The sequence below is a fragment of the Pithys albifrons genome, chromosome 20 (genome assembly GCF_047495875.1).
Source record: "Pithys albifrons albifrons isolate INPA30051 chromosome 20, PitAlb_v1, whole genome shotgun sequence".
In the NCBI taxonomy this organism is placed as follows: Eukaryota; Metazoa; Chordata; class Aves; order Passeriformes; family Thamnophilidae; genus Pithys; species Pithys albifrons.
In genome coordinates, this window is record NC_092477.1 from 12,696,726 (window position 1) to 12,717,767 (window position 21,042).

At 62.0% G+C, this 21,042-nt stretch overlaps 3 protein-coding genes across 3 annotated transcripts in view; 2 read left to right on the top strand and 1 right to left on the bottom strand.

Annotated features, from left to right (window-relative positions):
- Positions 1-1,198: 1,198 nt before the first annotated feature.
- OLFML2A (olfactomedin like 2A) lies at positions 1,199-8,659 on the top strand. Its single transcript, XM_071574533.1, has 8 exons — positions 1,199-1,342; positions 4,926-5,189; positions 5,373-5,480; positions 5,590-5,775; positions 5,978-6,239; positions 6,345-6,572; positions 6,740-6,925; positions 7,139-8,659. Exons 1-8 carry the CDS (start codon positions 1,295-1,297, stop codon positions 7,738-7,740), a joined length of 1,884 nt encoding a protein of 627 aa, XP_071430634.1. The 5' UTR covers positions 1,199-1,294; the 3' UTR covers positions 7,741-8,659.
- A 5,206-nt stretch (positions 8,660-13,865) lies between these two features.
- RPL35 (ribosomal protein L35) lies at positions 13,866-16,008 on the bottom strand. The gene is made up of 4 exons (XM_071574238.1): positions 15,909-16,008; positions 15,226-15,362; positions 14,905-14,986; positions 13,866-14,265 (listed from the first exon to the last, which is right to left on the bottom strand). Exons 1-4 carry the CDS (start codon positions 15,909-15,911, stop codon positions 14,116-14,118), a joined length of 372 nt encoding a protein of 123 aa, XP_071430339.1. The 5' UTR covers positions 15,912-16,008; the 3' UTR covers positions 13,866-14,115.
- The window catches only part of SCAI (suppressor of cancer cell invasion), a 34,483-nt gene continuing 29,350 nt past the window's right edge, over positions 15,910-21,042 (top strand). The window contains exons 1-2 of the mRNA XM_071574717.1: positions 15,910-16,152; positions 16,266-16,702. Coding sequence (XP_071430818.1) covers positions 15,910-16,152; positions 16,266-16,702 — 680 coding nt within the window. The remainder of the gene's footprint in view (positions 16,153-16,265; positions 16,703-21,042) is intronic.

A 21,042-nucleotide genomic window follows, 5' to 3' on the forward strand; every position in this document is an offset into this window, starting at 1 on the left:
CCCTGCACCGGCACCGCCCCGAGCCCTGCACCGACCCTGCACCGGCACCGCCCCGAGGCACCACGGGAACTGTAGTCCGAGCGCTGGGCCTGCCCCGCTCCCTGCACGGGCGCCGCCCCGAGGCATCACGGGAGTTGTAGTCCGAGCGCCGGCACCGCTCTGTGCCATGCACCGGCACCGCCACCAGGGGGCGCCCGCCCGCACAGCCCCGAGCGCTGCACCGGGAGGGGGGAACGGGCACAGGGGAAACCGGGCATTGGGCACCGGGACCGGGAGGGGGAAACGGACACAGGGGAAACCGGGCATTGGGCACCGGGACAGGGAAGGGGAAACGGACACAGGGGAAACCGGGCATTGGGCACCGGGACAGGGGAAACCGGGCATTGGGTACCGGGACAGGGGAAACCGGGCACTGGGCACCGGGCACGGGAGGGGTGAAGTGGCACCGGGGCAGGGGAAATCGGGCATTGGGTACCGGGACAGGGGAAACCGGGCACTGGGCACCGGGCACGGGAGGGGTGAAGTGGCACCGGGGCAGGGGAAACCGGGCACTGGGCACCGGGACAGGGGAAACCGGGCATTGGGCACCGGGACAGGGGAAACCGGGCATTGGGTACCGGGACAGGGGAAATCGGGCACTGGGCACCGGGCACGGGAGGGGGGAACGGGCACAGGGGAAACCGGGCATTGGGCACCGGGACCGGGGAAACCGGGCACTGGGCACCGGGCACGGGAGGGGTGAAGTGGCACCGGGGCAGGGGAAATCGGGCATTGGGTACCGGGACAGGGGAAACCGGGCACTGGGCACAGGGACAGGGGAAACTGGGCATTGGGCACCGGGACAGGGAGAGGGGAACGGGCATCGGGACAGAGGAAACCGGGCACTGAGCACCGGGACCGGCCAGGGGGGAACGGGCATCAGGACAGGGGAAACCGGGCACCGGGACTGGCCAGCGGGGAACGGGCACCGGCCACGGCGAGGGGGAAACCGGGCACCGGGCCAGGGGAAACCAGGCATTGGGTACCTGGCACGGCAAGGGGGGAACGGGCTTCAGCACCGGAGGGGAAACGGGCACGGGAAAAGGGGAAACGGGACAGCTCCGGCGACACCGCCCCTGCAGAGGAGGGGACCGGCCAGCCCGGCACGGGGCAGCCCCGGCGCAGCGAGAGCCCGGGCGGGCACGGCCAGCTCCGCCCGGGGGGAACGCGCCGCCCCCGCCGCCGCCGCCGGGGCCGGGCCGGGCCGTGCCGGGCGGAGCGGGGCTCGGGGCGGGCGGTCCCCGCCGCTCTCGCCATGCGGGCGCTGCTGCTCCCCGCGCTCCTGCTCCCGGCGCTGGCCACGGTAAGGACGAGCCGCGGCGGCACCGACGGGGCGGCACCGGCACCGGCACCGGGACTGGGTGGGCACCGCGGCGCTGCCCGGAGCGCGCGGGTCTGGTTGTCCGGCGGTGCCCGGGCTGGTCGGCGGTCCCGGGACGCGCGGGGTGCCGGTGCCGGTGCCGGTGCCGGTGCCGGTGCCGGTGCCGGTGCGGGCTCGGCGCGGGGAATGGTCCGGGCGGGGGCCGCGCTCGCGGTGTTGGAAGGTGCCCAAGCCCGTGATGGGCGCTGCAATGAGCGGCTCCGTGCCAGAGAGAACAGCCCGGACAAGCCTTGGCCCGCGGGGCGAGCAGCGGGAGCGGGACCGGGCGGCGGGGCGAGCCAGCCCTCCCGTGGGGCCAGGAGCGCTCGGGGCCAGCTGGGACCTGCGTCCCGCGGGGTCAGTGGCCGCAGCCGGGCCGAGAGGGGCCGGAGCAGGGACACCGGCACCCAGCCCAGAGGGATGGTGGTGGGAGCAGCTACTACTGACACGGTCACCAAAATGTTTAAAAAACATGATTTTCCAAGGCATTTGGTGGAATAGAACCATAACACAGCTGTTGTCAGCAGCACTTGGCTTGGAACAGATATCCAGAGCCAGGAATGCCCTGTGCTGGGCTCCCGGCGGGGTGCCAGGGGTGATGCTGCCCTCCAGACTCTGGGATCCACAGCCCACAGCCCCACGCAGTGCCTTCGCCTTCTCCATCCCTCCCTCCCTGCCAGTGCTGCCTGCCGTGCTCAGGGGTGTTGTCTCTGTTCTTGCTGTTGGATGAGATCCCGTCTGTGGGCATGTGTGTGCCACACAAGTGCTTGGCATGGCCATGTCCCCGTGACCGACACGGGACACCCAAGCAGCGCCAGCACCCGGGGCCTGGCTGGCATCAGCCACAGCCCAGCCCTGCTACACTGCTCTGCCTCGGCTGCAGAACGTGTTTGACGCCTTGTGCCAAGCCTGGCAGGAGGAGGAAGAGGAGGGTGACATGGTTTCCCTCCCGTGACGGGGACATGCCTTCCAGCAGCTGTGCCAGAGGCAGCAGCTTATCAACACAGTGTGTTTTCCTCCCAGATGAGTCCTCTGGCAGCAGCCAAAGGAGAGCTTAAAAGTTGGCCAAGGGTCATTGTCAAAGGTCCTGCTTTCTCCAAATAATGTCACAAACTCGGTACTCACATGGATATTCTTGCAAGAGGTTTCAGAAACTGGGAAAATTACCCAGCTCGTAAAGCTGGGAGTGAGGAAACCCTCAGCAAAATGCAGGGACACTTTGCCATCCCAGCCCTGTGTGTGCAGCCCCCGTGGGTCTGGGACCCACTCTGGAGGAGGGGCAGCACCCAAGCAGGGGGTCCAGGCTGGAGGAACCACTGGAGCCCCCACGGGGTTGCACAGCCCCCAGGCAGGTCTCCTGGGGAGTCAATGGATCCCCACCCAGAGCAGGCAGTGCAGCATGAGCTGCCTTGTCCCTGCATCCCAACCCAGCTGCTCACTGCTGGGAGAGGGTCCGTGTGTGGGTTGTGCCCTGCAGAGTCGGGCACAGGCTGACAGAGGGCACCCATGACGGGTGACCCTTACAGAGGCTCCCCACGTGGGAGACTGGTTTTTAATACTTCCTTGTTTGTGAGCTTTTCTGTATAAATAGAACATGCGGTTCCTGTTTAAGGAAGCTGGTAAAAGGCAGGAGGGGGTTTAGTGTTACGGCCGCACGTGAAGGTGGGCAGCGAGGTACACACGGTGCCTCTGCCTCACTCGGGATGGGCATGGCTGGAACTGGGGGGTCTCTGGGAAGGGGTTCGTCCTTCCTGCTGTGGGGGAGGCTCTGTGTGCCCGACACCCCCACCCCGTGCAGTGTCGCAGCTGCTGCGGCTGCTCTGGGCACCCTCCCGCTCGTGCCCCACCTCAGCAGGACACGCAGGGCCTCGGTGCCAGCCCAGCCGTGCCAGGGTCGTGGGAGGGGACCCTCAGCCCGGGGTCACCTGCTCCCTCCGAACGAGCTGCAGCCCAGCCCTGCCCTGAAGAAGGAGCGGAGCGCGGGTGGGACCTCAGCCCGTGCCCGCGGGTCGGGCTGTGCTGGTACCGCCACCGGTGCCTGGGGGATGGTGGCGATCGGGGACCCTGCCAGGAACGTGACTGGGACTCCCGTGGGGCACAGCTCGCCAGGGGTTCCCACAGGAATGTGAGTGCACACCCGGACCTCGTGCACAGACACTGCCCGTGTCCGGGACACGCTCCCGGCTGGGTCGGGGCTGGGCAGCTGCCCGGGTGTGTGGGGAGGGGCGGCAGCTGGTGGGGCCGGGCTGGGAATTCTGCCTGTTTGCACAAGCGCCAGCATGGCCATGGGGAGGTCAGGGGGCCGGGGAGGTGCGAGCTGGCGAGGTGGTGTTTGGGGTCCCTGCCCTGCTCCCTGCAGAGAGCTTGATTAGATCCTGCTCCGTTTACAGCCCTTTGGTCCCCCAGTGTTTTCCTTCAGACAGCAGGACCTGGTTTCCCTTTGAACGAAAGGGCTTTTTGAAATGCAAAATGGGTGAGGTTTTGCAGCCCTTCAGGAAGAGAAGGAAGCCCCCGGCCCATGTGGGGTCTGTGCCCTGCGGGCAGTGCCCAGGGAATGCTGCTGCCCGGTGCCACTGGTGCGTCACCCCGGTCGGCTCTGGAAGGAGGGTGCCTGTGTGGCCGTGGGTGCTGCCTGCAGGCAGGACAGGGACCCCGCAGCCTCTGCCCTTTCCCACGCCGCACTGTGCTCCGCTGTGGTCCGGGGAGGACCGGGAGCCAGAGCTCAACTTGTTTCCCAGCTCTGCCACCGTTCTTTTTCCCAGGATGAGTCAGAGTCCCTGAGGGCAGAGCCCTGTCCCTCCGGGGTCACGGCCTCTCCCTGTTCTCCCGCCCTCCCCGTGCCTGGGGCAGGCGCATCTGCACCCGGAGCACCCAGCACGGCTCCTGCCAGCCCAGGCGGCCCCCCGGGCCCGCAGCCAGTGGTGGGGGGTGAGAGGGATGGCTTTTTTGTTCCCGAGCACAACGGGACTAGGGGAGAGCTGGGCTAAACCAGCTGAAAAGCACCCTGAGCTCCGTAGAATGAGTCAGGGCCATGTGTGGAAACAAGGGAGTCCTTGAGCGTGTGCCTTGGGCCATCGCGGGAGTGTGGAGGGGCCGAGCGCGCCCCGAGGGGGCTGCACGTCACCACGAACAAGGGACCCTGTGTGGGCTCGGAGCCGGGACTGTGGGGGCACAGGGGCACTGCTGGGCCTTCTCACCACCATCCCTGCTCATCGGGTCCTGCTGGAGGCTGGGAAACAGCCACAGAAATAGGACTGAACTCCCTGGGCCAAAACATGCTCTGGTGGCCGCAGGGACAAGCAGCTGCCTGGGCTTTGTCACTGTCAGCCCGGGACAGAGTGGTGGGACACAGTGCTCTGGGCCAGACTCTGCCCCACACTCTCTGGGGCACGACCAGGAGCCCCAGGGGTGGGGGGAGAACTCTGGGCTGGCACCAGAGAGGATCATGGCTGTTACGACTTGCTGGGGTCCCCGGGGCCCTGTGGTTTGCCCAGGTGGGACACCAGACTCACCACGTGTCCCACAGGCGCTGGGTGACACAGACCAGGTCAGAATGACCTCAGAGGGCTCCGACTGCCGCTGCAAGTGCATCCTGCGGCCGCTGAGCAGGGACGCCTGCAGCCGCGTCAGGAACGGCAGCGCCCGCGTCGAGGACTTCTACACGGTGGAGACGGTGAGCTCCGGCACCGACTGCAGGTGCTCCTGCACCGCGCCCCCCTCCTCGCTCAACCCCTGCGAGAACGAGTGGAAGATGGAGAAGCTGAAGAAGCAGGCGCCTGAGCTCCTCAAGGTATCTGTGGTGTGGTGGGAATGGGTGCTGAGGGCCAGAAACACCCTCCCTGTGCTGCCCCAGCCCTGCCCTGTGCCCCAGCCCTGCCCTGTGCCCCAGCCCTGCCCCAGCCCCACGATATGCCCCAGCCCCACGACATGCCTCAGCCCCACAATATGCCCCAGCCCTGCTCTTCCCCTGCAGCTGCAGTCCATGGTGGACCTGCTAGAGGGAACTCTGTACAGCATGGACCTGATGAAGGTGCACTCCTACATCAGCAAGGTGGTGGCCCAGATGAACACACTGGAGGAGGTGAGCTCTGGCAGCACCATCCCCGCAGTGCTCCCTGCTGAGCTGCTCAGGACTTTCTGGGAGTGCCATGGGCTCCCCAGGTGGAGCTCCAGCCTCTCCTCTCCTGCAGACCATCAAGACCAACCTGAGCAGGGAGAATGACTTCATGAAGGAGAGTGTCCTGCACCTGACCAACCAGATGAAACGCTACGAGAACTATTCCGACATCATGATGAGCATCAAGAAGGAGATCTCCAACCTGGGCTACCAGCTGCTGCAGAAGGACGCAGCAGCTGTCCCTGAGAGCAAGGCACAGGTACCCTGAGCCACAGGTACCCCTGGGGCCAGCCCTGCACAGGCACAGCCGGTGCTGCCAGGCAGAGCTGAGTTCCCCCAGGCTTGTGGCAGGTGCACCCCTGGCAGCCAAGGGCTGGTGCCTGTGCCCACTGCCTGGCACGGTGGCATCAGGAAAAGGGAGAGGTGGGAGGGGAGGGGGTCTGACAGGCTGTGCCCACCAGGACACTGCAGGCAGCCGAGAGAAGGAGGCAGGACGGTACCCCAGCACCCGCAAGGCCCTGGGGGACAGGGCAGCCCTCCGGGCACCCAAGGAGAAGCCACCGAAGCCTGAGAAGCCCAAAAAGGAGAACGCCAAGGCCAGGGCAGGGTCACAGCCCACAGCCAAGCCCAAGCCTCTGGCACACCAGCAGACCGTAGTCCGAGGCATCACGTACTACAAGGTCGGGCAGGTGGGAGCGGCCGAGGGGCTGCCCAGCAGCCGCGGTGAGTCCTGGCAGGGGGCACAGGAGTTGAGGACAGGGGCACCGTCCTAGCCAGGGGAACGGCCCGGGGCAAACCCACTGACCTCCAGGTTGTTCCCCCACACAGAGAGCCCTGCGAGGGGGGCAGCTGAGCCAGACCAGCAGGAGGAGAGGGGCCCTCCACCCTCCCCAGCTGAGGGGACCCCAGCCCAAGCTGTGGCACAGACAGAGACTGCCGTGCCCAGCACCACGGCTGTGCCCAGCACCACCCTGGCCCCACGCAGCACCACCCGCAGCCCCCCCACCCCAGTCCTCGCGCAGGGCACTGATGGGGACTCCGAAACACTAAACAGAGGTGGGTGAGTGGGGAGCAGCTGGGAGGGGGCACCCAGCCTGGTATTGCCAGTGATTGTGGCCAGGCCAGGCCAGCAATAGCCATGCCGTGGGGAAAGAGGAGGAGGCAGCTGCTTGGAGCAGGGATAAGCCTTGCTCCTCCTCCTCTTGCTCCTCTGTGGTACTCAGTGAAGGAAGTGGAGTGCGAAGGCACCATTGAGTCGGTGGAGCCCCCTGTGGAGCACCACAGCTATGGGCGCAACGAGGGGGCCTGGATGAAGGACCCGGTGGCCAAGGATGACCGGATCTATGTCACCAACTACTACTACGGGAACAGCCTGGTGGAGTTCAGGAGTCTTGACAACTTCAAGCAGGGTGAGAGTCAGCAGCTAAGTGGGCACAGGGGCCTTAGCTCCTCCTGGATGGGTGTCCAGTGCCATGTGACATTGGCTGTGCCAGGCCCTGGGGCGGTGGGCAGCTGATGGGGACCCGCACTGGGGCAGTGAGGGGGCACAAGTCCCACCACTGCCAGCACACTCAGGCCATTGTGCATAGGTGGGTCCCAATGCCTCTCCTGCCCCCTCACAGGCCGCTGGAGCAACCTCTACAAGCTGCCCTACAACTGGATTGGCACTGGGCATGTCGTGTACCGGGGGGCCTTCTACTACAACCGTGCCTTCACCAAGAACATCATCAAGTATGACCTGAAGGAGCGGTACGTGGCAGGCTGGGCGCTGCTCCACGACGTGGTGTATGAGGACACAACGCCCTGGAAGTGGAGGGGCCACTCGGACATTGACTTTGCTGTGGATGAGAGTGGGCTCTGGGTCATCTACCCCTCTGTGGACTACGACTACTCACAGCAGGAGGTGATTGTCCTGAGCCGACTCGACCCCGGGGACCTCTCGGTGCGCAAGGAAACCACCTGGAAGACGGGGCTGAAGCGCAACTCCTACGGGAACTGCTTCATCATCTGTGGCATCCTCTACGCTGTGGACACCTACAACCAGAAGGAAGGGCAGATCTCCTACGCCTTCGACACACACACAAACACGGAGGCAGAGCTCCGGCTGCCCTTCCTCAACCACCACTCCTTCACCACCCAGGTCGACTACAACCCCAAGGAGAAGGTGCTCTACGCTTGGGACAACGGCCATCAGATGACATATGGGCTCCACTTCGTGGTCTGAGTGCCCGGGTGGGTCCCATCCACACTCCTGTGCCCACCCTCTGTGCCTGGCTGGGCCACCTGAACCCACCCAACCCCAGCTGGACCATGGCTGTGGCGACAGCCCGGCTTCCACCCCAGACCTCTCCCCACCCACTGTGCCTGTCACCTGCACTGTCCCCACTGCACTGTGGGGCAGGGAGTGCACATAAGCACAGCCACCAGCAGACACCCCATAACAACGTGGCCCCCAGGGCCGTGGTGGCTCAGCTGGCATTGTCTTCCCAGGGATGCAGAGAGGAAGCCCAGCCCTGCATCCCTCTGGCACTGCCAGCACCACGGCAGCACCTGCCCTGTGCCACTGCACTGAGCACCCACCACACTGGTCCCAGCCAGGTCCCAACACCTGCCCACCCACCTGCACACCCACCGACACCGTGCCAAGAACCACCACCTGCACACCCACCCACACTGCACCTGCCACCACCACCAGCTGCCAGCGGTGTGAGTGTCAGGACAGCCCTTGTGCCCTGGCCCACACCGAGCCCTGCAGGGCAGCTGGGCCCCCTTGCTGCCAGGCATGGGAAACAGGTGCTGGTTGCTATTTTAGAAATGTGGTTAAGATGCCTTTGCTTTTGCTGCTCATTAGCTTGTTATTTAAATGCATTCACTGGAGCTGTGCCCAAGTCCCCTCCTTTGGGCAGTGGGTGCAGAGGAGCCTGCCTGCAGTGCCAGGGTGTCCTGCCCCCACCCCTGCCCACACCCCTGCCCACACCCCTGCCCACACCCCTGCCCACACCCCTGCCTGCATCCAGCCCTGGGCAGGGGAGCCCATGGGCTTCTCACTCTCCAGGTGAGGCAGGGTGAGGGGCTGCGGGCGCTTGGCTTGGTTTTGGTCATTTTAGACGTGAACAGTATTAAACATAACAGATGTGAAAGCAGGCTGCGTGTGCTGTTTGTCCTGCAGCTGGGCAGGGAGGAGCAGGCACTGCCCATGCCCATCCCTCGCTGTCCCTGTCCCTCGCTGTCCCGACGCACAGCCAGGCGTGCCCGGGGGTTGCTGTCCCGTGTGGCTGCTGTTCACTGCACTCCGGGCAGGCACAGCTCCCCACACCGAGCCCAGGGGGACACGGCACAGTGGCCGGCGAGTCCCGGCGCAGCCCCAGGGCAGCAAACCCTGCCGGGTGCTGGGGTACCAGGCACTTGGCATCGTGCAGCCCCCGTGTCGGTGTGTGCGGGGCCAGCCTGCCCCACGCCGAGCCCCGCACCGGCCGTGGGGCAGCGCCTGCACTCCTCGTGCTGCGGGGCCAGCACCGACGGTGTCCGGCAATGCGGGAATGTTTCCCACCGACTTTTCCCCCCAGGTTGGGTCCCTGCCAGGCTTTTATCTAGCGATCCCCAGCAAATCCCTGTCCAAACAATACGGATTTCTGACATTTTTTTGTGGTAAAGTAAACTCCCAGCACATCTCTAATTCCAGGGCTTTGTTGTTCTTCCGCAGGGGCTGCCGTGGCTCTGCCCTGCGCTGGGCTGGGCTGCGCTCGCCCCTGCGCTCCCCTCGGTCAGAAAACATGGGAAGGCCGGAATGGAACCCGCGTGGTCAGAGGACTACGTTGTGCTGGGCATCCTCTGGGCTGTGGTGCAGAGCTGTGGTGCAGAGCTGCAGCCCCAGCAGTGCTTTGTGAGCTGATCCTTGTCCTGGCAGTGGTCCCCAGTGCCTGCTCCTGGTCCCAGTTGCAGCCTCAGGCGGGACAAGGCGGGCTGGGGAGGATGGGGGTCCCCGAGCAGTGCCCAGTGGGACGTGTGGGTGGGGGCAGGATGGGCTCCCGCCGCTGACTTCCAGACATTCCTCCTGTGCGTGGCCGGCACCACCTCGGCTCATAACGTGATTAAAAGATTAAAATCTCTCAGTTCAGCAGCAAGCAGCAAATGAAGCTTGAGACAGGGGTGCTGGGGGACTGTGGTGCCCAAGGCCCCCGTGACAGCAATGGGGCGCTTGGGGAAGGGCAGCCAAGGCCATCTGGGCAGGTGGCTCTGGTGTCACTGCTCTCTCTCCCCAGATCCCCTCCCGCAGGACTGGCTGCCCTGGGATCAGCCAGGCAGTGAGCCCTGACCACCCCCTCCTTCTCAGTTACTGGCCGGGCTGGTTTGTTTGTGGTGGTTTTGCCTCATTCCTGGCCCTGCTGCCCAGGCTGGCATCCTGCTCTCCCCACGGAGCCAGCACAGCACAGAGCTGTCTCAAGGTCGAGGTGAGCCAGGGGTGGCCAGTCTTTGGGTGGGCAGGATGCACAGCAGGCAGGGCATGGTGCCAGGGGACATCCTGGCCAGAGCCTGTCCATGGCTGCAGCCTGTTGGCACCCACTGAGGGTGCACCAAAACCTCAGTCCCCGTTCCACCCCGGGTGCTGTCTCCACCTGGATCCACCATGGCACAGCTGTGCCAGCACAGCCAGGCTCTGGGACCAGGGGCCTGGCAGAGAGATGTGCCTGGGATGTAGTGCCCAGCTGCACCAGCAGCCTCTTGGTAGAGCCTGGCAGTGTCCACATCCTTCCTGGGGAGCAGGAGGCTCAGTGCCAGTGCCACGGCCCTCGTGCTGTGCCCCCACTCATCAGCCGCCTGTGCTGGGATGTGTTTGGTGGGAGATCATTGGTGCCATCAGGGTGCCTGGTCAGTGTCTGGAGAGCTGTGGGGTGATGCAGGGACATGGGGTGACATGGTGCCACACGTGCCAAGGTTGATAGCCCTGGGCAGCTGTGGGAAAGGGCTGGGCAGCAGGTGGTGGGTGGTGGCCGGAGGGAAGGGAGGGGACCCACGGGCCTTGGCAGTGCCACTGCTGACTCACTCACCAGTGGAAACTGAAATCAGTTCCCAGGCTTGCTGCCTGCAGATCCACACCCCCCCAGGCCCCACAGCCCCTCAGGGTAGCACGGGCACCTGCAAACAGCCTTCCCCAGCAGCATCCAGGGCTGCCCCAGGCACTTCCCGTGGCCGAGCTCTGCTCAGCCTGGTGCAGGGTCTTTCTCCATCTCCCTGGGGATGCACAGTCAGGCTTGCCAGGAGCCAGGAACCCTGGTGGGCAGCAGCCCCTGCCCCGGGGAGCCTCACAGTCCCCCTGCCCCAGGGAGCCTCATGGTCCCCCTGCCCAGGAGCCCCCAGGCCAGCGGGCACAGGGCCCTGCAGTGCAGTGCTTGCATGCAGACACTGCCCATATTCATGGAGCAGCAGGACCAGGGCACTGTGGGGGCAAGTCCTGCCCCAGCATGGCCAACAAAACGAGCATTCAGGGCCGGGCGGGGGTGGCTGCCCCGGGCAGAGCTGGGCCATCTGCACAGCGGTGGGACGAGGCATTTCCCCGCCAGGCTGGGTGCTCACAGCGTGGGGCCTGTGGTCACCAGTGGTGCCAGACACGCTGCTCACACGCAGAGGGCAGGGCTGGCTCTTCCCAACATGCAGAGGGCAGTGGGCAGTGTGGCAGGGCACAGCCAAGGGCACCGGGATGTGCCCAGGGGGGCCATTCCCAAGCTTCCTACCCTGCACAGCACCTCGTGTGTCCCACACGTCCCGCTGCCTGCAGAAACAGGGGCAGCCCCCGTGGTGGTGCTCAGGACAGTGACTCAGGGCTGTCCCAGCAGAGGGAGGTGCAGGAGCAATGCCAAGAGCATTAGAAGAGCTGGGGCTTGTGTCCATCGCAGCAAACACCAGCCAAAGGAGGTGGGGCCCGAGCTGTTCTCAGCAATTCAAAGTTTATGGCTGAACGGTCTTGAGGGTCTTTTCCAGCACAAATGACTGATGCCATGACTTGAATCTCCCTCTGCCCCCTCTGCAGCTTGCCCCTTCCCCCAGACCCAGCTGCAGAATGGGGTACAGGAGCGGGGCCACCATCCAGGCCAGGCCAGTGCCTGCTGTGCCAGGCAGAAACATCTGGTGCTGCCGAATGCGTTCCAGGGCACAGGGCCAGGGCTCCCCCCGCAGTGGCACCAGCCCTGGGCCGTGCCCACAGCCGGGCAGCAGCTGCGCCTCCATCCTCCTCCCCGCCCGGGAAATTATTTATTTGCTGAAGAATGGCTTTTCCCAGGAAGCTGCTCCAGTGCTGAGGGACATCTTCAGTTACAAGAACAAATAAACAGTTGGAGCCTGCGAGGCCCTGACACTCTGCACACCCTGGGGCTAACACCAGTACTAACCCCGGGCCGGCACCCGCAGCTGTGCAGGGTCAGCGCTGGGAGTGGCGTCCCCAGGACGGGGCTGCAGAAACACCCCAGCACTGTGGCCAGGGGACAGGGGCCACACTGCCTGCAGCCACACCGGGGGGATGCTGGGTGGTCCCCATAAGGGCAGCACAGCACTGGGGTCCTCCGTGGACTCTGTGGCCCTTTGCTGGGGGTTCTGCCACTGGCCAGCCCTCCCTTTGAGCAGCAAGGCTGGAGAGCCTACACTCAGCCCCAGAAGCAGCAGACTCTGCCAGGGAGCTGGGGCAGTACAGCAGCCATCCTCTGGGGCTGGTTGGTAAAGAGGGAACCACCACAGACCACTGGAGACACAGCCAGGACAGGCTCTGCCTTGCACTCAGCAGAACAAGCATCTCTACCTGTGCCCTGGAGGAAGTTCATCATTCCACTCAAGTGTCCACTCAATCAGTGTGTTGTTCCTGGTCACTTAAAGGGCTCTTGTCCACGGGATGTCTCCTGTAACAGCACAGGGCAGTTCTGACTGGTTGGTTTTGCCATCCGGCTACGGGTGGATGGAGTAATTCAGCTCCAGGATTTAGTGCCAGAAACCTGTTCACCTCCTCAAATGGTTGCTGTGGGCTGTGCACAAAGCCTGGGCTGTTCTCCCACACTGGCTCCCACTTCAGCATGGGGATGGCTCCTGGATGTTCAGTGCCTGCTAATCAGTTTCTCCCCCTGTTACTGGCTGGCACTTCAGTGATCTGTACTGTGATCAGATCCTTGAGACAGCAGATCCTCTCCCAGCAGCACGGCTGCTCCTGGGGCTGGGGTGGAAGGTGTCACCTGGAGCACTCCCTGGCACTGTCCTCAGTCTCTGGTGCAGTTTGTGCTGTGTTTGCTTTGCCATGTCAGCAACGGTGGCAGAGCCATCAGGCTCTCTTTGGCTGCACTGCCAGAGCAGCACAGGGCACACACCTCTCCAAGAGAAGCCCAAATGCAGCTGGGCATGATGTGGCATAACCAGCCTGCCCCAGCCTGCCCCATTCCCAGCACAGGGCACCAGCCCCATTCCTGTCTCCGGGTATCAGACTCCAGGGACGGGCGTGTGAAGGTCTGGGATCCTCACAGGGTCTGTGCTCCCCGTCCTGGGCAAGCACCTTGTGCTTCTCCTGGAGCAGCTCAGGGCTGGCCACAGCAGGATATTCAGGAATGGTAACCCAAAGCCATTTGTAACCCTGCCTGGCTTCCTGGGAACACGCGCGGGCCAAGCAGCCAGTTCCCACACGCAGCACACCGGCCCTCGGCACGCTCTGGCAGCCCCGGCCCAGGGCCCTGCCAGGCAGGGTCCCCTCGCTGCCAGACACGTCCCATCCCACCCCGAGCTCCAAACAAAGCCCTGGCACAGCCCTGCTGACATCACGGGGCTGCACCCTCGCAATGCTGCCATGTAGGGGAAACCTCCCGCACCACACGCAACTGGGGCCTCTCTGGGCAGAACTTGCTTGAGGCCTAAAAATCCTTCGCCGAGTGAGCAGAATTAAGACCTTTTTCCTAAACAGAATCTGGATCCCATCTAGGAACTCCCTAATGGGTAGGGAATTTTCCTGTTCAAACGTGTTGGCTGCACCACCACAATCCCCAAGTGCTGCAGCCCTCACGCTCCAGCACACTGTGGAACTCTTCCCCACAGCACAACCAAAAAAGGCCTTTAGAACTGCAACTGCACCTCGAGTCCCAAAGAACTCCATGGGGGACAAGGTCAGAGCATTTAACCCTTGCTGGGTTTGCAGGTGGAAACGTGGAACCCTTGGGGCTCAGCCTTTCTCACACCTGGTCTCCTGAGCTCACCTGCCCTCATCAGTGTCCAAACCCTGGTCTGAAACCATCCCCCCCAAGGGGACTCTTAGGGGCTACAAGTTGCTCGGAGATACAAACCAGGTGCCAACAGAGTCCTTCAGTTTCCATGAAGACCCCTAAAGCCCCTCAGCAAATTCATTTATTTCTGTTAACATTTAAACACTGGCACAAGACAAAACTTAAAATATTTACTCTTAGCTACTGAAGTGATAAAAATCGATGTATCAGCAGTCAAGCCATTTTCTGTGAATGCTCCCATGTCCCTCCATGAAGCTGATGGCTTCTTTATGACCTCCTTACCCCCCAGTCCCAAAGAACCAGTGACACTTGCAGAGCAAACTGCATTTAATGAGCCCCCCGGCAGCCCCGGGCTAGGCCTTGATGGCGAATTTCCGGGCCGGGTACAGACGCTCCTTCCGCTGCTGCTTCTTGGTCTTGAGGTTCATCTCGTGCTTGTTGAGCCGGCGCCGCATGGCCCGAGTCTTCTTGGGCCGCAGGTCCAGGGGCTTGTACTTCTTGCCCTGTTGGCACAGACACACAAGTCGAGTTCAGACCCAGCTGAGCTCCTGGCAGAGCAGCAGCACCACTGTCTGAGCCTCTTCCTTGGGACCATCATCACAGCCTGGAGGTTTCAGAGACCTTCTCTCCGCTGGGGAACACAAGTTGATTTTCATTTTTGCAACAGTTGTGCCAGCTTTGACTCAGGCTTAAGTAATACTTCATCTCAGGTCTCAGTTATCCAACACCTCTTGGAAAGTTCTCTCCCCTGCCTCTCCCCCTTTTGATGCAATGAAACCCCCAGGAAACAATATCCTAAAAAACCTGGAGTTAAAAAATTCCTTGGTCATCTGCAACATCATTTTAAGAGTTTCTGCATTTCTGCACTCTGCATCTCCCTGAAGTTCATCACACCCCAAAGAAGGGATGCTGGCAGGAGACTCTCACAGCAAAACCAGACTCACCCCCAGCTTACAGAATTCCTGCAATAACACTCAAAAAGGAACCATGACCACAGAGCTTTAAAACTGAATATAAGGGAGTCTTTTTCATTGAGTTTTAAGCTTTTAAGTAGCAACCTACAAAACCAGTTCCTTCTCACAAATGCTGGAATTGAGAACAGTAAGAGATAAAAGGCCACTGTGGAAGACGTTTGTCCTTACCTTGTAGAACTTCCTCAGGTTTTCCTTCTGGGTCTGGTTGATGACAGTCAGCACTCTGGCGATGGATTTCCGCACCACACGGCTGTGGGAGGGACAGAGCTGTCTCAGGACACGGAGCTACCCCAGAGCACAGACCCCGGGTGTGCTCCAACCACCTGCCCCACGATACAGCAACTCCCACCACATCCCTGCTGTGGCACCTCTGGACACACACACACCCCCCGACCCCCAGGCCTGCCGAGCCCCCGCACGGCTCTGGTTTGTTACTGTGCAGCACACGACAGTTTGTTACGGCCCGAGAGCAGCCCCGGCCCCACTCACATCTTGGAGAGCTTGGACGCGGCCCCGCCGGTCACTTTGGCCACGCGCAGCTGCGACAGCTCCACCTTCAGATCGTCCAGCTGCTTCAGCAGCTCCTCCTTCTTCTTCCCGCGCAGGTCTCGGGCCTTGATCTTGGCCTGCGGGAAAAGGCGTCAGTGCCCCGGCCCGGCCCTGCCCCGACCCCCGCCGGGGCCCCACACCCGCATTCCCGGTGCCGCTTTCCCGGCGATGCCGGCGGATCCCCGGCCCCGCTCCCGGGGGATTCTTGGCCCCGCTCCCTGCAGATCTCCGGCCCCGGGGGATGTCGGCGGGTTCCCGGCCCCGCTCCCGGGGGATGCCGGCGGGTTCCCGGCCCCGCTCCCGGGGGATGCCGGCGGGTTCCCGGCCCCTGTCCCGGGGGCTGCCGGCGTGTTCCCGGCCCCTGTCCCGGGGGATGCCGGCGGGTTCCCGGCCCCGCTCCCGGTCGGTGCCGGCGGGTTCCCGGCCCCTGTCCCGGGGGATGCCGGCGGGTTCCCGGCCCCTGTCCCGGGGGATGCCGGCGGGTTCCCGGCCCCTGTCCCGGTCGATGCCGGCGGGTTCCCGGCCCCTGTCCCGGGGGATGCCGGCGGGTTCCCGGCCCCGCTCCCGGTCGATGCCGGCGGATTCCCTCTCCCCTCTCCCCGATTCCCGGTCCCGTCGCTCACCATGGCGGGCGCGCGGCCGGAAGGGCGGAAGCGGCGCAGGGGCAGGGGCGGGGCCGCGGCCGGGCCGTACCAACGCGCGGCCGGGCAGGGGGAGGGACGTGCGCGCCGAGCGCCCCCCGCGGGTGGGGCGGTGGTGGCGGCCGCGGCGCTGACAGCGCGGGCGGGAGCGGGAGCGGGACCGGGAGCGGGACCGGGAGCGGGAGCCGGAGCCGGAGCGGCCCGGCCCGGCTCGGCTCTGTGCTGGGTCTGAGCTGCTGCCGCCGCCGCCCCCGCGCGCTCTCGGCCGCCGCAGCCCTGTCAGAGCGCAGCCGGTGTTCCCGCGCTGGCCGAGGTGCGGCACTCTTACACCGGCATCAGTGGGGACGTGAGGGCGGGCGGGGTGGGAGCGGCGGAGGGGCAGGGGCAGGGGCAGGGCCGTACCGCGGCATAGGCAGCCGAGCAGCCCGGTGCCGGTGCCGGTGCCGGTGCCGGTGCCGGTGCGGTGCCCGCGCTGCCGCCGCCGTTTCCAGGCAGCGCCACCTCCCCGGCCGCGCGCGGGAGGGCGGGGCCTCCCGATTGACAGCCCGCTCGGCCAATCAGGAGGCCGTCTCACCGCCAGCGCGGGCGCTCGGCCAATGGGCGCGCGCGGGGGCGGGGCCGGCGGCGCGGGGCGGCAGCCGCGCTCCCCGAGCCCCGGCGGCGCTGCGGCCGCGCCCGCACCGGGAGCGGCTCCGGCACCGGCAGCGGCACCGGCGGGGGCGGACGGCGAGCGGGGCCGCCCGGCAGCGCCTGTCCCGCCCCGGCCCGGCCTCCAGGTGCGGGGGGCGGAGCGGCGGCGCGGGCGGGGCGGTGGCGGGGGCGGGCGGGCGGCAGAGGCAGCGGCGGCTTCGGGTGCCTCGGGGCAGGCCCGGCGGCGGCGCGTCCCTTGCCGCGGTGTCGCCGCCGCAGAGCCCCGGGCCCGGCGGAGCAGCCCCGCCGCGGGCGGCAGCGCAGGTAAGGCGGCAGGTGCGGGCGGGGCCGCGTGAGGGGCGGCGGGGCCCGCGGGCTGCCCGGGCCGAGCTCCCCGGGCCGGGCTCCCGGTGCCCCGCGCTCCCCGTGCCCTGCGCTCGCTGTCTCTGCTGCTCGCGGGGAGCAGGAGCGCGATGTGACACGTCTAATGCTTAGGCCTGGATTGGCAGCGTAGCTGAAATAATTACCCGAACGAAACCCCCTCTTGATTCACTTCTCCGCTCCCCGCGCTCCCTCCCGCCGCACCGGAGGGGCTGTCGGTGCCCACCCTGCCCGTGGCAGGTCCTGCCTGTGACAGGCACTGCCCTCGGTGTCTGCGGGCGAATCCGCTGGGACGAAGCGGTGCAGGATTTTACAGGCGCCGTCCGTGCAGTGCTGGATATCCACATTGCAGGTTTGATGGAATCGTCGGGGGTTTGTTCTGATTTTAAACTTTTATTGCAGCAGGTCCCTCCCCACCGAATGCTTTTTTTGTACAGAAATGCTTTGGACAGTCGGTGACGTGAGAGGCCCTTGGGGACAGAAGCTGGATGGTCGTTATGTTGCGCCATCCCCCCAAATTTCTTGCCCTATAAAATGTCCATAACCAAAGACTGGCACAGGTAAAACATTCAGGATCAGGACTGCAGGTTTTCATCTCTGGGTCTGACCTCCCACCACAGAACAGGACCTGTTATTGTCGAAGCCAGAATTGCTCTTCTATCATTTAATAACCAGGCTCCAGCCTTCCATGCCTAAGCTGTGTCTGGGCTAAGCAATTCTAGTCCTCCAACCTGCAAAATGGATCCCTTAATATAAAAAATCTTCAGATTTTGCACAGAACCACAACTTGTAATTCCTGGCATCTTATCCAAGCTAATGCAGAGCAGCGCTGTGGGACCATATGATGGCTAAAATGTGAGTGTGTCTCTCAGCCTGTGTGTGCTTCCCACCCCTGCTGGGAGCTGTGGGGCTGCTGTGGTGTGGCAGCTTTGGAACTGTGGGACATCATCGTGCTGTGGGTGCTGTGGTGGCAGTTTGGAGCTGCAGCCCCTCCTGGGCTCTGTCACCTCACCTGAACCCGCGGCGTGGCGGCTCTGCCAGCCCAGCACAGGCTGCCCAGGGAGCAGCTCGGTGCCCAGCTGGGGGTGGTGTGTGCAGAAAAAGGATTCTTCCTTTTCAAATCAGATCAAATCAGTCTCTTTTAAGATGTTTGGATAAACTGGACTACAATTTATGTTGATTGAAAGAAACAGTCACTTCACAAGGAGCAAAAAGCACAATTCTGGGCTGGCAGAGCACTACAGGCAGTGCACACAAATGTGATGGCCAAGTCCTTTACTGCAGGAAATAGAAATAGAAAAACCATTCATAAAAACTGTATGGAGAAAATAAATATTTTGTTGTGCTGCAAAGGAGATTGTGATCATTGTTTTATCTTGAAATACAGGTACAATACAGCATCAAAATTCAATTGGCAATCCAGGTCCCTTACAAACTCAGGAAGGTTTTATCACAAAGATGTCTGTGTGTAAGAATGATACTGTTCTGTGCTCATCATGCTCTGCTGAGAAACTCGAGCTACAAGTGATAAAGATGCTGAAAGTGCATTCTGGTGGGAGAAACATGCAGCTTCCTGTATTGTTATTAATGTCTGTGTCCCTGTTTTGTTTCACGAAGGCAAGTAATAAAAATGGAGTGCAATGATTCAGAACATCGAGAAGCTTCTACCCCGAGTCAGTTGTGCATTGAGATCAGCTGGTGGTGTCCGGAGTGTTGCACTGAGGGCACAGCCTGGGGAGGTGGGAGCGGGGCTTGCAGCTCTCCTGCTGCTGCCAGTGCTGGTTGTGTCACACGCTGTGGTGGCACCGTCCCTGCTCGCCCTGCAGCTGCCTGGCTGCCTGTGCCACTCACAGCTCCCCTCTGCCTGCATCACTTTGGTTCTGCTTTAGCTCTCTTGGCTTTAAATGGAGTTGTTGATGATCTGCTGCAGCACAGATGGATAATGGGAATTCACTGGATCATCTGGACACGTTACTTTGCTGGCTTGTCTTTTATTCTGCACGGTGTGCTTTGGGCAAGGAAGAGCTCTGGTGTGAAGGTCTGTTCTGAGGTGGTTACTGCCTGAAGAGCTAAAATGTAACTGATTTTAAACAAAACCCCTCCCATGTCTCCAAGCAGCCCTCCAAAGCCCAGTACAGCTCTTGGAGTCTGACCACAAAATCCTGAGTGTCCATGGCTTTTTTCACAGAACTTTTTGCAGTTCTCATTTTTTCATAAAAGTGTTCCATTGGAGCAATCTTTGTGGAAGAAAAACCAGGACCTGTATGTGCAGGCTTTGTAATAATTTTCCTTGGTGTTCTTGCATAAGAGTGTTTTGCAGCCTTGGCTTTTGTAGCTGAGTTGCTCTCCTTTACACAAAAGCTCTGTTCTGGATATGAGTTTTTAAACAGGCTGGAAGCAGAGGTATGGAATGGAGTATGTGTTGCAGCAGAAGGAAACAGTTCAAAGGAGTGGACCAAATTGTGTGTGGGAGCTGCACGGAGGGTCAAATGGAGATCTGGTTCTGAAAAGCAAGTAAGGACGTTGCCAACACAAATATTACCTTGCAGTTTACATGTGCTGAGAGAACACAGCAAGCCCTGCAGCAGGGATGGAACAGAGTAACCATCAGTCTGGATCCCTGAGGATGTCAGGAGAGGAAGTGTGTGATGCCAGAAAGCCTGGATGGAACTGCAGGTTTAGAGGACTTGTTGTTTGAAGTATTTTTAATTATTGCTATTAATATAACAGAACATGGACTAGAAGCTGAATTTTGAAAATATAATTAAAGCAGAAGTCAGCAGAGGGATTTCTCTGCTGTGAGGCAGAGGGACAGTCCAGCAGAGTCTCTGCTCAGGAAGGTGAATTCCCAAAGTGGTGATACTCCCCATGCAATTCCCAAGCTCGCTGGCAGCCCCCACCAAAGACTGGCTTGGAGGGAAGAAGTGGACTGAAGGGATCAGAAAGCTTTTCCAAGCTTGTCCTGCATTCCCTTTTGTTGGAGTGTGGTTTCAGTTGGAAGGCAGCCATTGGCACCTTGGCCAGGGATGGGAACAGGCTGCAGAGTGTGGTGAGAGCTGCCCTCCAGGTCGGGCAGTGCCCTCAGCTGCCAGCCAGGCCAGCCAGGGAATCATTTGGCTGGCTGGGAAGGAGCCTCTCTGCCACATTGCTGCACAATGCAGCCTGATATTTGCTGTTCCATTTGGGATTTGTGAGTGTACATCAAGGAGTTAAAAAAGCATCAGTCGTTGGAGGAAAGAAAGAAAAAAATGGTTCTTGTGACTGGGATGCTTTTCAGGAGCTTGGCTGCTGGGGAGGCGAGAGGCATGTGCTTTTCCGCCCTGCTCGAGGTGATGGCTTAGTTCAAGGGGGCCCACATTTGGCTCAGGCAACAGTTGTGTTGGCTTCTTGCCACCAAATGTGCATAAAATGGAGCTGACTGCAATTCCCTCCTCGCTGCAAATGGAGGGGCAGCCAGAGGGACCCGGGGCCTGTGCTGGGCTGGGGGTTGGCCTGGCTGGGAGGTGACCCTGGGGTGTGTGATCCCCGGGGCAGCACAGGCTGGTGCACTGGGGCTGCGTCGCTGCTGTCGAGTCCCTGCGTTGTATTTTGGTCTCTTGTCACAGCTAATGCATTTCAGACCTGCTTGTGCCTGTGCTCCCAAAATCCCTCTTCCTTCTCCCAGTGGCTTACGTGCTTTTCCAGATGTATGAGGTTCACCTCTCATTTGCAGACTCTTCTATGATTCTGTGGCTTATGCTTCGCCACAAAATCAAGATAAAACACAACTGGCGTTTTAGCTGCTCCAAGAACATTGTGTGTAAATAAACCACTAAATAGTTCAGCCTGTGAAATGTAAATACACACAGCTCACTGCCACAGCTGATGGTGTTTTTCTGTCTCCCTTCTACCTCCCACCTCTGCCAAGAGTGGGCCAGCCTGATGTTCTTTTTTCTCTTGCTCTTTCATACAATGCAAATGACTGCTAAGTACCATGTAGGTGGTGTGCAGGCACCACCACAGATTCATAATTTGAATTTGGATAAAAGGAGACACTTCCGTCCTCTTCCACGTTGCTGCTGCACCATCTTCTGGAGATGCCTGGGATCCGATGACCCAGAAATTC

Bases quoted from the DNA above. Each gene is read 5' to 3' on its own strand.
- RPL35 (XM_071574238.1), bottom strand. The intron at 14,987-15,225 runs GTGAGTGGGGCC...TCCCTCCCACAG, and splicing joins GCGTCCAAGCTCTCCAAGAT to CCGTGTGGTGCGGAAATCCA. The intron at 14,266-14,904 runs GTAAGGACAAAC...CTGTGCCAACAG, and splicing joins ACCTGAGGAAGTTCTACAAG to GGCAAGAAGTACAAGCCCCT.
- OLFML2A (XM_071574533.1), top strand. From the start codon at position 1,295: ATGCGGGCGCTGCTGCTCCCCGCGCTCCTGCTCCCGGCGCTGGCCACG. The intron at 6,573-6,739 runs GTGGGTGAGTGG...TGTGGTACTCAG, and splicing joins CTCCGAAACACTAAACAGAG to TGAAGGAAGTGGAGTGCGAA. The intron at 6,926-7,138 runs GTGAGAGTCAGC...GCCCCCTCACAG, and splicing joins TCTTGACAACTTCAAGCAGG to GCCGCTGGAGCAACCTCTAC.